The sequence below is a fragment of the Corvus moneduloides genome, chromosome 2 (genome assembly GCF_009650955.1).
Source record: "Corvus moneduloides isolate bCorMon1 chromosome 2, bCorMon1.pri, whole genome shotgun sequence".
NCBI classification, from domain to species: Eukaryota; Metazoa; Chordata; class Aves; order Passeriformes; family Corvidae; genus Corvus; species Corvus moneduloides.
Genome location: NC_045477.1, coordinates 10,153,577 through 10,165,847, shown reverse-complemented (window position 1 = coordinate 10,165,847; position 12,271 = coordinate 10,153,577). Strand labels below are relative to the sequence as shown.

The window sequence follows — 12,271 nt, the reverse complement described above, 5'->3', positions numbered from 1 at the left end:
TCTTCATTGTGGTGGGCTGACCCTGACTGGATGTCAAGTGTCCCCCAAAGCCTTTCTGCTATTCCCTCCTCAGCTGGACAGGGGGCAGAAAATGTAATGAATGGCTCACGGATCAAGACAGGAATGGGGAGACATCATTCACCAGTTACTGTCATGGGCAAAACAGACTCAATTTGGTGAAAAATTAGTTCAGTTTATTATCAATCGAATCGAAATAGGATAATGAGAAACAGAACCAAATCTTATAAACACCCTCCCCCCTCCTTCTTCCTGGGCTCGAGTTTCCCCCCAATTTTCTTCACCTGCTCCCTCGTGGGGTGCAAGCGGACAGAGAACAGGGGTTGTGGTCAGTTCATCACACCTTGTCTCTACCACTGCTTCCTCCTCAGGGAGAAGAGTCTGCTCCTGTGCCTGGAGTACCTCCTCTCCTCCTTCTTCACTGACCTTCATGTCTGCAGAGCTGTTGCTCTCTCATGAGAGCTTTGGTGGGCACCTTGCACCTACCCACCACATCATGACCACAAGATAAGGCTCTGTAAGCAAGAGAGACAGTAATTTTTAAGAATAGAGAGTGGTGCTCCATAATTCCATTTATATTCTGTGGATAGGATAGTGAGGTATTTAACTCCAGCCCCCTCTAGATACAACCAAGGGGAGAATGACCTTTCAATGAAATATGAGTTAATAACACTACAGTGCTATGTGCTTTGTTCGAGTTAATATCTGTGCAGATTGTAACAAAATGCAGTCTAATGTGTATTGAAAATTAATTAAAGAGTGTGTTTTAGTAATGTAATGAATATAATCTTTGGTTACATCAGCAAATTTCTATTGCAATTAATAACAATTAACAGTTTTAAATAAAGAGTCGGGGGAAAAGGATGTTTTTCATATTAGCTATATTACATGTGCTATTTGTCATTTCTGGTTAGATCCTGTATGATTCACAGGCCCATCTTTTTTTTCCTGAAGCTAAAGCGTTAAGGAGAGATTAAGTCCCTTTATGAGGAGCATAGGGGAGAAGATTGGATGTTCTTAATAGCTTGTCAAAAGGAGACAGTGAAAGAAAGAGGTTTAATGTGGTATTTGTATCCTTACATACATCTGGAGGCAGCAGAGGAGGTTTGCAGAGGATGTTGTTGTAGATGTCTGACACAGAGAGAGCTGCTCTGTAACTTGCAGAGTCCATGGGGCACAAGTGACCACCCGCAGATCTCAAGCCAAGTGCAGCATAAGCATCTTTTCAGCTGTTATGTTGAACCATTTGAGGAAACTTCCGTAAAATCAGAGATGTCATTTAGAGATAGAGAGGTGATGAGGGGTTAAATGGATGCAGGGATTGGTTAATTTTTGTGTGTATGGGATCAAGATGATGTACCTCAGTGGTGGTGGGGTACCCCCTCCTGTTGCACTTCTGGTTGAGTATCCCTTTTCTCTGATTGCTGTTTTGCCTGTCACTGATCCCTTCCTGCTCTGTAAGTGGAAACATATTCCTTACAGTTGTATGAGGAGCACATGCCCAAGTGAATGTGTAAATGAGAGCATTTTCTACATTTTAAATCCCTCAAAACCTGACATTGAATAAAGTCCTATAATTGCATCGTCCCGCAGTTACCCCAGAGGTTTATAGTCTAACTCAGGAGTTGCCTGCCATTCCATTTGTCTGAAATATTAAATGCTGTGAGCAAAAGTAGTAGATGTGTGGCTCTGCTAGACTGATCAGCAGAGAAACAGTTAATAACATTGACATTTAAATTGGCTTCATGTTAAGTGTCAGTTCTCACCACAGAGCTGAAGAAGAGCTATTGTTTCAGCCAGTCTGCTTGCAGATTCATGAAAACAGTCTCCAGTTGCTTACATAAGGGTCAGGGTTGGAAAAATAGCTTTACAACTCCGTGGACAGCAATCATAAAGGAATTGTGTCAACTAGCACTCCTGCCTGCATGTTTTCTCTTTATGCTTGGTGATCTATGAAGAGACCACTGACAGTGTACTAGAAATAGTATTGTCACAGGAGAATGTTCTTATTTCTTTTTATTCTTTCTTATTCTGCATCCTGAAACAGTTAAATTTCGGAGAATTAATGAAGTCACTAGAAGAGTTCAGAAACAATATTTAATGCCAGTTGTAGCAGCCTCAAGCATGCATTTATCTGAGGCTGCAGTGAAAAAATAGTCTTGCAGGAAGGGGACACAGTAAAATTTAATGTAGAATTTCACTCAAAAAAAACTCCTTCTAGTGCTTAAATATTTCTTTAGTATCAAAAAAAGCAAAGTACACTAAGTAAAAGCTTAGTAATCACGTGGTTTGTATACTGTATTTATAAATTTTAGAATATTAAGGTAGCCTTCTTTCTTGCAAAGTATATGGATATCAAACAGTTTAAGCTCACTATTATCAGTTTATTGACTACTAAAACCATAGAATTAAAAAGTAAAAATCATTAAGTATATATATATTTTTTTTTGCATGAAACCCTCAGGAAAGCAAGGAGGAGGAAGCTGGTAGTTATATTCAAGTAGGTGTAAGATTCAAGAGCTCTAACCACTGATGCTACTGGAATGTCTGGCCTGCAAGGATGTCTTCTGCTTTAACTCATTCCATCTCTTCATGGGATACAGAAGTTGTCATCTCAGTTAAAAACAAATTAACTTACACTGTCAGTGAAAACACTTCAGTGGTAAAGTTTTAAGCCTAAAAATTATTTCAAGTTCTTATCAGTAAGTTTGATGTTGATAATTGCTTAACTGGCAAAATGTACTTTTTAAGAATATGACTTCTGGCCCAACTGCAGTGTTGAAGGCACTTTCATTAAAACATTAACATGACTTCATCTTTAATTACCACTTCAAGGTTGGTTACTGATTCAAAATACAGATTAGGAAATATTTCATTTCTCTGACAAGTTTATAGTAATCTCTCATGTGCTTAAGGCAAATAGTAATAAACAAGCAAACACAAATTCTGTTTATTTCAAACTACTCATGATCTGCGTGCTCATGTTAAAAAAATGCAATAAGCCGAGTTTAGTGAGTGCATGAATTTGGGCTCAGATCTTCTTGTTTTGTTCCAGTCCTTGCAGTAATGTTTCACTTTTTCATAAACTGAAATGGACAAAACCAGATAACTCTGGGCATCAAGGGTACCTTTCTGAGGGATGAATTTATGACACAGGCGTTGATAACATAAATCTCCCCCAGTGCCTGACAAATGTGTCTCATCTGTGAGGGAGAAGACTACTCCTGGTGACGGGGGGATAGGTCGCCACGCCAAGTCATTACACTGTCTCTTAGATCATACTTCCACTAATGCTCCAGTTGCTGAAATGTGGAGCTCTGTCTGGAACTAAAATCAAATCAGAAGCCCATTTTGGGTAATTATCATGTGGTAATTCCCTATGAGTACACTTCCATGTGCAAACAGAGATGTAGAGGTAAAGGATGGAACCTGCATAAGTTTAGATAGGATTTACCAAGTCGTTGATTCCCAGACTTATGTTTTGTTCTTAACTGCTGTTTGTTTCCAAATTATTTCAAAGAGAATCAAAAACTAGTCTCAGTTTTCTGTCTTGATTCTCTTCTGAGCACATGGCTCCTGATTTTGTAAGAGACTACACATTTTTATGCGTGATCGTACCTGTCTGTTTGCATGTAAGAGCAGTGCTGTGGAGTGTAATATTTCCAGATAATTTGGAAAACACCGTTTCCTTGGACACAGGTATGGTTTCCCAATGTTGGCCCAGTAACTGTAACAGCTGTACACATATTTTATAAGATTTAGAACATTTTATTGAATGCCTTGCTTTCAAACATGGTGCAGTGTGAGTTTCTGTTTTATATTATTGCAGTTGAGAGTGTCTACTCTAACCGATACAAATAATCTGCTGATCACAACCCACAAGAGGTTTTGGACTAAAGCAGAACCTGCATCAGCATAATTGAAGAAAAATCACAATAGTGAATAGTGGCCTGTGTCACACAGCTCTTTTCCTGGTTTGTTGTACAGAATAAGGAAATACCAAATATAGAAACCCTTTTATATGACTGCTTGCATATACGTCTCACGCAAAGAAGTTCAAGGTAATGTCACATTGTCTTCTACCTTTCTCTGGCATCAATGGCAGAGCCAAAAAACAAATGGGAATCTGGACATATAGATGTGAGGAGTAGCCATCCTGTCAGCACCTTGGAGATAGCTCCCTAGTAGCTCAATTTATCATGGCTGTATGCACTGTCTTAGAGCCATACAGCAAAAAGCAGCCTTGATTTCAGGGTCACAACAGAGTTTGAGACCAGTGTACACAAATATATCCATAGCTGCCACTGATCCAGGTTTTGCTAGAGAAGGAAAACCTGACACTCCTTTATCTTTCCCTCAGAAAGCTGTTACTCATATAGGTTTGGGCTTCTCTCTTCTTCCACATATCAATGCATGGGATGGAAGTGAAAAAAACTCAGCTTGTGTCAGATATGCATTGCCAGCGGGCATGGAGGCTCTCCCTTCTGCTGCTGGATCACACCAGCCTGAAGCAGGTAACAGCTCACTCTTCCCATCTCACTGCAGCTTCCCTCTGGCTCCCTCCATCTGGCACAGGGAGTGCAGGAGCCAGAGAAAAGCTGTGGCACTATGCTGAGAGCTGAAGAGCCAGCACCACAAAAGAGAAGTGGAGACAGAAGCTTAAGCCTCCTTAACTGTCTCCTGTTTACCCTGGTTTTGGCCAGTAGCATCTCTCTATTTGGGCTTCCTAATCATCGATGTTGTGAGCAATCTTGAAGCTTTGTGCGTGTTCTGCAAAACAGTCTGGCAAACAGGCAAAGGAAAATAGAGCAAAGTCATTTTTGTGCCATCTCTAAAAAAAAAAAAGCAACCCTACAATGTGTACATGCAAAGATTCTAATTTATTATGTAATATTCTTTATTTATGAGAATGTTTTAGATGAAAATATATACCTGGTATAAATGAATAAAAATGTTTTGAGGCCATTGGCATCAGTCTTTAACAGTTCAGATGTGACTTTTTCCTTTTGCAATATCCCTTTAGCAAGAAATAATACTTTTTCAGTTGAATTTGTTGAGTTCAGCAGTGTATTCTGTGAAGTTGAAAATACACTGCTAAAGCAAGTACATCCTTATATTACCAGTTAGGCCTACTTGGATATTTAGGAATTTAATGACTCCAGCTGCAGATGCATTTTTGCTATCTGTGCATGTTAAAAACAAAAGAGGTGCATTTATTTTTATGCATAGCTGCACGCACAGTTTTGAAAATGTGGAAACTAGGGGTTCTGGGAAACACTGTGGAAAATTTATATTAAATGCAAAAAAAAAAAAAATTGTTAAATCTCTCTAGCTTCAGTAAATTTTTGTTTACTTTTCATTTTTTTTATTTGATGGTCATGAGGAAGATTGATGGCTGAGTATGAACAGATAGACTTTTAAATGTGGGGAGAAAAATTCCAACTGTGACAAAACCAGTTCAATTCAAGTTTATTCTTAGATGTTTAAGTTAATACATTAATTCAACCTCAGTACATTAACTTGTGATACTTAAAAACAGTTAACGTGTTTTGTTTTATTTGCTGTTTGGCTGAGCAGATGGTAATGGTTTTGACACAATTCAGTTTTTTATTTTTCTTCTTTTCTTGAAAAAGACAAGGCTCTTTTTCCCACTTTGTCACAGCTGGTTACCAATCAATCTCAATTCACGGTACAGTGATGATAGCACATGTTGTTCAGGGGCCAAATCTGATTGGGTTGCATTTTCAGCAGTGTTTCATATCAAAAAAAATTGTGTCTGTATGGCAGTGACTGTCAGCACACTATTGTACAACTGTCATTAATCAAAACTAGCAACAATGAATGCATTCATATGTGCCAGAGACTGCCAGATTTCACTCAAAATCACCCAATTTCTATTAGAATTTCCTCACCAGCAGTGTTTTCTCATGTGCCTCTTGTTTCTCTCTTTCTTTTTTCCTTGCCAGTCCTCTGCCAGCCCCTTCCTTTTCACTTAATTAGAGGCAGAACTGCTCTATTACTTGTAGAACAGAAATTATGTAACGTGGTGCCCAAAAGTGGCTGGTTTATTTCTGGCACAGACTGACTGGCTGTTTAAAAGAGCTCTCCCCGTTCAGTCTGATGGCTGAAGTCTAAGCTGAACTGAAAGGTTAAGCACCTCTGAATGTTTAACAAAGAGAAATACTTAAAATCAATTAGATGTCCATAAACATGTGAAACTGATGTCTGACGCCCTGTGATTTTAGCTCAATGTTGCATTAATTGGCTAGGAGTCAGCAATATTGGGGCAATATGTCACAGATTGTTTCTTGACACTGCACGTGTTTTGAAGACATTGCCTTCTTCATGCACTGGCAATGTTAAGGAGCAATTCAACCACTGCACCCTGGTTTTCTGCCATTCCATCATCAATCCATGAGCCTGGTAAACATTCTCTGTGATTGGTATTAGCAGAGAGGATCCTGATCCTCATTCCCAAGTGTTCAGTAGCACTAATCCAGATGAGAGTGAACTTCCACAGAAAATGAGGTGAAAGCATCTTGCTACGGGGATATGAGGCTGTAGGACAGAGAGGAGACAAGGCACTGTTGAAGGCTGAGCAGGTGGATGCTTGAGAAATTGAAAAGATGTTCACTCTTCACTCCTTGTTATTTTGTTTGTGCTGCTGTGGGTCAGGCTAGAAGCCAGTTTTCCTCCTTTCTCCTTCCTGTCTTCTTCATCTGCCAAAGCTCTTCACTGAACCGTGGTGACTTCTGGGGACAGTGCGGGTGGAACAGATGACTGAGGGGCAGCGTATCAATACTGCCGGACAGCAGATGGTTGCAACGCCCCACGGGTCCATCTATGTATGAATCTAATTGCTAGATGGCACATTCTGTCAGGGTGGTCCAAAAGTATGGAGAAGCAGACTGGGAGAGATGAACCTGTCCTTGAAGTAATTGTTAAGTGGACCATGATAGTGCCATGTTTACGCCAGCCTCCGTTTGGTGACCCGAGTGGGAGCTGCTGGCTGTACCCACCGCCCTGCGTCCTGGCATGCCATGCAGCTGGCTCCTCCGCCCAGCAGCCTTGGCACAATGTGTGTGATTGGCAGGTGCAGGGATAAAGGCTGCCGGAGCCTCCGAGGCAGCTGGCTGGCATGTCGGCACCAGCACATCCGTGACAGGAAACAGAGTGAGTCAGCTGCAGCCCACAGCACGCAGGAGCTCCCTGTCCCAGCCTGCCTGCATCCCAGTTCAAGCAGCCCCTCACTCACATACAGTCCTGCTGCCTGTCTGTTTTGCTCTCGGCAGCATTAAGTGAAACGCAGGGATGTTATCTGTTGTATGGAAAAAAAAAAATCAATTACATAGATGGCTAATTGTTGCCCAGCTTTATAGCCCTGATTTCGATATCCAATTCGTATTTATTTTACAACTGATCTTAGTCTTCTCATCGTACAGGAGCTGAATACAAATTTATATTTTCAGTCTCCTAGAGCTGGCCTCATGTCAGGAAAATAAGCATTTGCTCTTGTCTGCAACTCTGCGGTCGCCAAAGACAAATAACTGCTCCATCATTGTGGGATAATGTTGTCATATTCTTGAGATTTTTAAGGGGGACAATTTGCCTTTTCTGTCTTATGAAAACAGTGATTTTTATTTGCCATTGACTAATGTAGCACAGCATGCAAAATGACATAATTTGTGAGCAATTTCTAGAAGAAATGTTCTTCAGCTGCATGGGGCTGTTGAATGTAGTTTTAATAGATCTGTAGTTCTCCAGAAAGTGCATATTAAGTTCTCTAACATCATAAATACATGCCCCCACCACCAATGGCACTATTCTGGCAAAAAAATTATCCCTACAAGTTTCTAAAGTTTACCATGGCATCTACTTACTCTTCCCTTGGCATATCACTTATTAATCAGTTAAACCTGAGGTATGGCATATACATACAATTAAGTGTAACTCCTAAGGAAATGGGTATTATATGTTTTTATGTTAACTCTAACAGAATGGTAAGCCTCAAATTCATCTTTTTAAAACTATTTCTTGCTGATTAATAGACTGGACCTGCTAAATATAGAAAGAAGTTGTATTGTGGTGAGTGTGAAAAGGTGTCTTGACTGCTCTTTGTTCTTGGAATTGCTAGTAATGCTCTAATTGATGTTGTGAGCTTTAGTTAGACCTAACAGAAGTTTAAATATTTCAACATATGGGATATCTGAATTAAGATGCTTTGAAGTCTCTTAGCACACAGTGCTCTCTCTACAAACCTAACTCGCTACAAACCTAACCTTATAAAGGAACCAATAGCAATGTACATTATGTGCACAAAAAAGTTATGTTTCACATTCCCAAAGCATCTAAAAATGCTCATAGAGCCTGACAACATTCCTCTGATTTTTTGCATTACATCCTTATTCATCCAAACATTTAAAGGTCCTCTTCCATAAGATTTCAATGAGTTTGCTGTACAAGAATACAAGGCCTTTACTACATAACAAAGCAACAGTAAATGAGTCCTAAAATTACATCATGACTGTGTATACAGTGAGAAATAGTACTGAAACCTCCTAAAGTCTAGACCTGGCTTTAGTTTCATGTTCCTATTTCACTGATACATGTGAATCGGAAGCCAAGTCTAGATTCAAGGTGACTTAATGTATTATATTGAAAAGAAATGGTGTTGCAAACAATTTAAAAAGAAAATTTAATGGGTAAAGTATCTATGCTGAAAAACAGTGTTTTCCTGGTTTGGGAACCAAAGATATTTTATACAACATGAAGTCTCCTGTTGTACCCTAGTGAGCTTTGGATCAGAGCCTAAAATACTTTGTTAAGCATGACTTCTGCAGGATAATAACAATTTAACTGAAAATGCTTTTCTGAGTATAATCAATCTAAATGCCTTGAGAGTAGATATTCACTGCATGTTGGAGTACATTGTATTAAGTTTTATACATCCTCATAGTTCTAGAATTATTTCAACAGTAGAAACAAAGAAATGGACAAAGCACAATTGAATTGTTTCTAATTTCTTTTAAGAAAGAGAAAATGTTATTGTCCACCCTTAATGAATCATTCTGTTGTATTTCTGTGAAATTGGTAAATCTGCTTTAATGTGCCTCTTCAATAAATGTCACCTACCAGAGCTTGAATATATTTTTTATTGTTTGCAATTGCATAGTGTGAGATCCTACCAACATGCTTACAGTTCCCCAAGGGATTGCTGCTCTAGGGAAGAACTGTATGTAAAAGGAAATTTCCAAATCAGCAAAAAGTAAAACGTGTAGCTCACATAGTTAAAGGCATGATAAACCTGAGCTGTCATGTATTGATAACTGATGTCTGATACCTTAATTTTATCTTATTGCTCTAGATCAAGGACAAAGTGAATGATATTATTAATAAAGCCCTAATACTGAACATAGCAATACTAATTTTATGTAAAGTTTCTAACTAATGCAGAGTGCAATAAAAATGTCATGAAGATTAATGCTTGATGGAATTATCTAATGCTAGATAATAATTTATCTTCCAAACTTGGCTCCAAGAGAGATTCAGACTGGCATTTTCCTGGTGATAGTTTTTGCCCATTTCTGTTGCCCACCAAAAGAGTTTTCATTGTTTTGCTGTGACACAGGTATGACATCAAAGACGACTACACGCTGCGCATTAAGAAAGCCATGAGCACAGATGAAGGAACCTACACCTGCATTGCTGAGAATCGAGTTGGAAAAGTGGAAGCCTCTGCTACGCTCACTGTGCGAGGTGAGTGTTCCCACGGAGGCAGGGCCCGTGTCCCACACGGATAATTGCCTTCTGATGAGATGGGCCACATCCTTCCCTGCCATTGTTTGGGTCCCACACACCCTTTGTAATGGTGGCTGCTGCACTGATTCACAGCATAGGGGAAATCCTGGTCCTGTTGATATCTCAGGCAAAATTGTAATTGATTTCAGTGGGACAGGATCTCCCTGCGGTTGAAATTCTGTCCCAGTGTGTTTTTATTGAAGAGCAGATGCATATATATGCATAAGCAAGCACTACATGGGCATAGACATTAATATGGGAGCCATCAGTTCAGGCTATTAGTCACGTTTCTTTCTCTAAGAAGTATAAGGAGTAGAGTAACTATATTTATGAATGACAAATATAATACAGATAATATTATTATGTGATTAGCTCTGCCATAATTAAACTCTCTACCACTACCCTTTATCCGAAAAATAAACCATAGCCAAAGGAAAGAAAAAATCCTAATTAAATTTTGCAAGTATTACAAGGTAAAGACTAATGTATTCTCTCCTAAAATATTTGTGGTCTCTAGTATCCACTCACGGTTTATGTGCTGCTCTTTAATTTGGTAAGGAGGTTTTAAGGCTGGCGGAATAACGAGTTGCCAAAATATCTTTCAGGACAGTAGATATAGACATGCTAAAGATTACGGGGAGAGAAAAAGTTTGTAAGCTAATATTTCTATATGAGTAAATAGAATGTAATAGTTATTACTTCATTCCAAAAGATAAGCAGCAATTTGGCACAATGGATATCATGCAGACACTATTTCACAGTTTAGTGGTGCATGCTGACGGTTTTCAGTAGAGCTGTGAAAGGTTAATAAAAACATTTTTAGCTTTATCTGTCCTCCTCTTTTCATGCACGTTAAATCAAATGTCTCAATGGATTGCTTTATTAGAACTGGGGTCAACTGACCCAAGAGGCCAGCTTCCATTTCCATCCATTTAATGCATAGACACAGTTCAGGTTAATTTGCTGAATTCAAAGGGAAAAAAAAAAAAGCCACTGAGTGGCTTTGTAGGGGGAGAGATGTTAGTATGTAACAAAGAAAAGAGAGCGTTGTTATAATCTGTCTGTTGAAATATTACCTCAGTGTTCACTTTAGACTGTAAGTGACAATATGGCTCTTCCCATTTTAAGGTGAAGAAATAGGTGTGTAAGAGGTTGTTCTTCCCTTTTATAACATGGGGAAATTAGTCACCACAGCGAACTCCCAGAAACAGTCTCACCCTTTGTCACAGGCAGGCTCACAGTATCCAGTAATTCTGGTAACCAATTCCCTGGCCTTTAAACACTCCTAGAACAGTGTCCACTGTATACATTACTGGAGCATTACTCCAAATTTCAGATTTGCTACCCTGACTTGTCATGTAAACAATAGCTAGAACCCAGGAAAAAATATCCTTTGAAATCACCGAAGCTTGAAACCAATGGAATTAAAGGGAAAAAACCTCAAGGAAATATGTAATTTAATCAGTTTTCCCCCAGTAAAAGCATGTTTTCATTATCTTGTGTATTTTTCCCCCTGGGTTTGTCATTTACAGTCAAATACATAATGTTTATTCAACTCGAAGCTGTGATATTAGAAACATATTTCATGTTCACGATATGACAGAAAATGAGAAAAACCAAGAAATTCATTGTAGAGAGCTGTAACTCTGAATTTTGTGAAAACAAAGGACTGGGAAATCTCCCACTGATTTTAAAGGTATGATGGACAATGGACTTTTTAATTAAAGAAAGCCTTAATTCTGAATTCTTAATTAACAGTGTTGTCTGACACTGGTTTTACCATGTCATGAAAAGGAGCAAAACCACTTAGCATTTCAAAATTTACCTTGAGCATGCCTTGGACCTTGCAGGTGTCACGTAGTTCCATCTGCATACCTGACAGCAACCATGTAATCCTTAGCTCCCTCATTCACTGCTCTATCTTCTTAAACCAGAGGATGGGGATGCAGTCAGGGAAGTTGCATTACACTGTCACAAACAACAGCAGAATCTGAGTTCTGTGACCCAGACTCCATGCTCTCTCTTGGAAAGATGCATATCACTCTTACACCTCATCTTTCTGCAGAAGAAGGAATATGTCCATTATACTGGAAGCCAAAAAGTGTTCCAATAGATGATGGGTGAGAATGGCAGCAGGCTACAGTTAATGAAATGGGGACAGAGCCACAGAAAGGTTGAGAACCTTATAAGAAGGCCCTTGCAAGCTCTGTTACCCCTGAATTTGCATGTCTTACACTTGACCCTAGCCTGCACATAAGCACACAGGGCTGGTAATCTCCTTAAAAAAAAAAAAAAAAAAAATTGTGTTTTCGCTCAGAAATGTGTTACTATTGCTGCTAATAAAATAAGGGAAGCTTTGCCTACACAGATGCAGGCTGGAGTCAATTTTATGTCCAAATTTCAAGTCTTCTGAAAGAGATGTCTCTATTTTATTAGCAGAGGGACTGACAGCCCT

General features: G+C 39.2%; 1 protein-coding gene across 10 annotated transcripts in view; it reads left to right on the top strand.

Annotated features, from left to right (window-relative positions):
- ROBO2 (roundabout guidance receptor 2) overlaps window positions 1-12,271 on the top strand; it is a 1,045,807-nt gene that overhangs the window by 912,130 nt on the left and 121,406 nt on the right. For all 10 annotated transcript variants that reach the window (XM_032097063.1, XM_032097109.1, XM_032097086.1 and 7 more), the window contains one exon: window positions 9,647-9,774. In XM_032097063.1, coding sequence (XP_031952954.1) covers window positions 9,647-9,774 — 128 coding nt within the window. The remainder of the gene's footprint in view (window positions 1-9,646; window positions 9,775-12,271) is intronic.